At 47.7% G+C, this 3,598-nt stretch overlaps 1 protein-coding gene across 11 annotated transcripts; it reads right to left on the reverse strand.

The window, feature by feature from the left end:
* Window positions 1–1,366: 1,366 nt before the first annotated feature.
* On the reverse strand, window positions 1,367–2,128 carry LOC147915021 (uncharacterized). Of its 11 annotated transcripts, none has more exons than XM_087441132.1 (3): window positions 2,031–2,110; window positions 1,785–1,970; window positions 1,367–1,709 (listed from the first exon to the last, which is right to left on the reverse strand). In XM_087441132.1, the coding sequence occupies exons 1-3, from the start codon at window positions 2,108–2,110 to the stop codon at window positions 1,367–1,369; spliced, it is 609 nt and encodes a 202-aa protein (XP_087297258.1). The 11 variants fall into 11 exon arrangements, with proteins under 11 accessions (XP_087297258.1, XP_087297260.1, XP_087297259.1 ...); XM_087441134.1 differs by having other exon boundaries at window positions 1,367–1,500; window positions 1,609–1,844; window positions 2,025–2,110; XM_087441133.1 differs by having other exon boundaries at window positions 1,785–1,934; window positions 2,025–2,110.
* Between the last annotated feature and the right edge of the window lie 1,470 nt (window positions 2,129–3,598).

Here is a 3,598-nt window from a genome sequence, read left to right on the forward strand (position 1 = left end):
CTCTCTAAACTTTGGCTTCAGTGGGGCTCTGGGGTTGAGGGGTAGAGTACATCTTAGTAAAACTGTCCTTTAGGGGACGTGTCCCCATTTCAACCGCAGATACCTGCATCTAAAGAAAAGCTCCATGGGCTCAATCTTATTCATATAAATAAAAGCACAGGGGAAAATATTGTGTACAACCCTGAGTGCACAAATGTGTAGAAAAATATTGAAAACTAAACATATCGAACAGAGAGTTTTGTTGAGAAACTCCTCTAGAATGTCGGCTCCACTAGTGCAGAGAGTTTTGGGTGTGTTGGTCTCCACTGTCACCCCAGCGCCTTGAACAGTGTCTCCTACAGAATAAATGCTCAATAAATACTTTTCAATTGAATGAATGAAGAGATGGGCACTTGGGAGGATGAATGAAAGCAGACTCACTTTTCAGTGAACACATTGGGCCCCCATTTCCGCATAGACACAACCGACAGGAGCTCAATACTGCTCGCTGACGTGGTCATGCAGCCTGCAATCGCCACGGTTTCCACCCAACATGTTGTCTTATCAAGGATGCTTCACTCGTCTAGGTTACCTGCCTGCCCTTTGAGTGCGTGCGGATTTGAAACCTCCTATTGAAAGAAAAACTGAGATGGAACTGAGGTCCTGTTGTAAATAGGGGGCAGAATCAGCGCACACTTGGTTGCTCGTGGATGACCCCATGTTGTGGAGAGCAAGTCTGATAGAAACCTGCAGACTGTGCTGAACAGCACTTTGCGTAGCTAAGACAGCTGATGCGACACATGAAGCGTATGTTGTGTTCTTTCTGCTTTTATATACGTGGAGTCCTCCAAACTCCTAGTTTTCACTTTTGTGTTCTTTGCCTGGGACGGATTCATACTCTTAGGTGATTTGCTCGTGAAATAAGAAGGCATCTAGGAAAGAATCAGGCACTGAAGAATGGAACCTTTTATGGAGAAGTGACAAGAACTTGTTGTGTGTCCTGCAGGTGTAGGTCAGACACACTCGTCTAGGAACTGAAGACAAAATCTTAAGGGAGCGACAATCACACTGAATTTTTAATGCAGGGAAGTGTAACTTTATTTCGGTAGAGAAATATGTTAGGTTACAGAAAATTCCTAGAAAAAAGAAGTTAGGGGAATGATTTCACCAATGGTCGGGATGAAGGGTGAAATCTGTTGTGTATAAGTGCTCAGGGCCATGTCCGTCTTCTGTGACAGCAAGACCTGGCTCGTCAATGGAATCGTGAGACCACATTCAGCTGAGTGACATCGATCAAGGCCCGTGTGACCTAACGGCCAGCACAAAAGGAGAGTCTACATCTGTGGGGACAGAGGTAAACAGAGATGGTGATCACGGGGCAGGGGGCTCAGCAGCAAGGGGAGGGGCAGCACACGGGGCGGGGGCAAGTGGAGATGACACAGGTGGGGCGATAGCAAGTGGTGTGGCAGGAGACCCTGCCACAGACTGGGCGCAGGCAGCAGGAGGGACGGCAGCAGCTGGAGCCACAGCAACTAGAACCACAGCAAGAGGGCCGGCAGCAGCTAGAAATGGAGCAGCAGCTGGAGCCACAGGTAGAGGGCTGGCAGCAGCTGGAGAGGCAGCAACTAGGGCGACAGCAGGTGGGCTGGCAACACACAGATTGGCTGCAGCTGGGGCGGCAGCAGCTGGAGATGCAGCACTGGGGCCTGCAGCAGCTGGACACACTGCAGCTGGGGGGAGAGCAGGTGGTCCTGCAGCAGGTGGGCTGGCAGCAGATGGGACGGCCGCAGCTGGAGATGCGGCACTGGGGCCTGCAGCAGCTGGACACACTGTAGCTGGGGCGAGAGCAGGTGGGCTGGCAGCAGCTGGGGCGGCAGCAGCTGGAGATGCAGCACTGGGGCCTGCAGCAGCTGGACACACTGTAGCTGGGGCGAGAGCAGGTGGGCTGGCAGCAGCTGGGGCGGCAGCAGCTGGAGAGGCAGCACTGGGGCCTGCGGCAGCTGGACACACTGCAGCCAGAGGGAGAGCAGGTGGGCTGGCCGCACACAGGCTGGCAGCAGCTGGGGCGGCAGCAGGTCTCCTGGCCACAGCCCTGCTCAGAGCAGACGGAGCCACAACAGGAGCTGACCATGGTGTCAACGGAAGGAGCGGGGTCCACAAGTGGGTAGCAGTGGGTTTCACAAAAGTGGTTTCTTGAGTTTGAGTGTCTCCTTACCCCTGTACCCTTTTATACTCTGCTCAGTAGCTGATGTTACTGTGAGCAACACTCTTTCCTTGTTGTTTTTCCTTCTGGGAATTCAATTAACATTATTAAGTTACTAATTGTGTTTATCAGGTTAAACATGCCAGTATCTAAGAAAAGCATCATTTCCTTCTACAGTGTTATGATTCATTGAATCTTGTTAATCCAGGTGAAACCACTTTCCTGTTTCTTCCTCTGCCTAATGTGTCTTCCAAGTTGGGGCTATCATATGATATTCTACTCCTGAGTTTTTACATGTGTCACTTTTTTCCTTTTCTTTTCTATGACTCTGTGACAATACTTTGAGGATGGATATCACAAGGCCAAGTCTATTTTTAAGCCAAAGTGGAAAAATGCATGCTACTGTCAGGTGGAGTGCTGATAAGGAAATGGGAGGAAAGACTCATCATGGGGGTTACATACATACAATGGGGGGATCTGCGATATGGGGGGACTTGTGGACATTATACGTCTGTACAATGAGGGGAGACTGGGATCTGTTTCCTGGATGATCAGAGAGTCAGGAGGTTACAAAAGACGTTCCAATCTCATTGTAACCACTCTATCTCAAGAGTTTGTTTCTGTTTGCTTGTCTTTTGCTGAGGAAGATTTGCCCTGAGCCACCATCCGTGCCAATCTTCCTCTATTTTTTAGCATGTGGGCCACCAGCACAGCATGGCCACTTTATCCCCCAGGAATCTTCACATATAATATGCTAAAGGTGAGTGGGTTTGACCTATCTTTTGATAGGCCAACATATGCAACGCATTCTGCATTATATAGAAGATTTCATTTAAACCATCTTTCTCTTGTACAGTTTCAATAATCTGAATTCAAGTCATTCTGCTTAGATAAAGAGGATATAAACAGAGTACGTACTCTGTCCTATAGGCACTTAAATAAGATATATTAACATCCAAGATTTTGGCAAATATTCAAAGCATCAAGAGATTAGGGTCCAAAACCAGCATTAAGGATTTAAGTCCCACGTACTTTCAGTGAAAAATGAGATAATATAGACAGCTGCTATTTGTGAATGCTTGCCACATGCCAGATATCTGCTGAATGCTTTGTAATTATTGTCTTGATCTTTCTTCTCAAAGAACAATGTGGTACTCCTTGTTCTCTTAGAGTCACATAGAAATGAGTTAAGGTTGTTAGATCCTGTGAAGTGTGAGCAGTACTAACTGCTCACCTTTGATTGGGCTCTTATATCTCCTTAGATCGTTCCTTTTCTCACATCAGCTCAGCAATTTCTTATTTTTCCTTTAAGTTCCAGCCCAGATGCCTCCTCGTCTCTTCTGTTTTCCTTGGCATACCTTTATTTAAACCTCGTCTGCTCCTCCTTCATGCCTGATATCACATTGTGGAACACTC

The sequence above is a fragment of the Ceratotherium simum genome, chromosome 16 (genome assembly GCF_057802395.1).
Source record: "Ceratotherium simum simum isolate JZ-2026a chromosome 16, ASM5780239v1, whole genome shotgun sequence".
Lineage (NCBI taxonomy): Eukaryota > Metazoa > Chordata > Mammalia > Perissodactyla > Rhinocerotidae > Ceratotherium > Ceratotherium simum.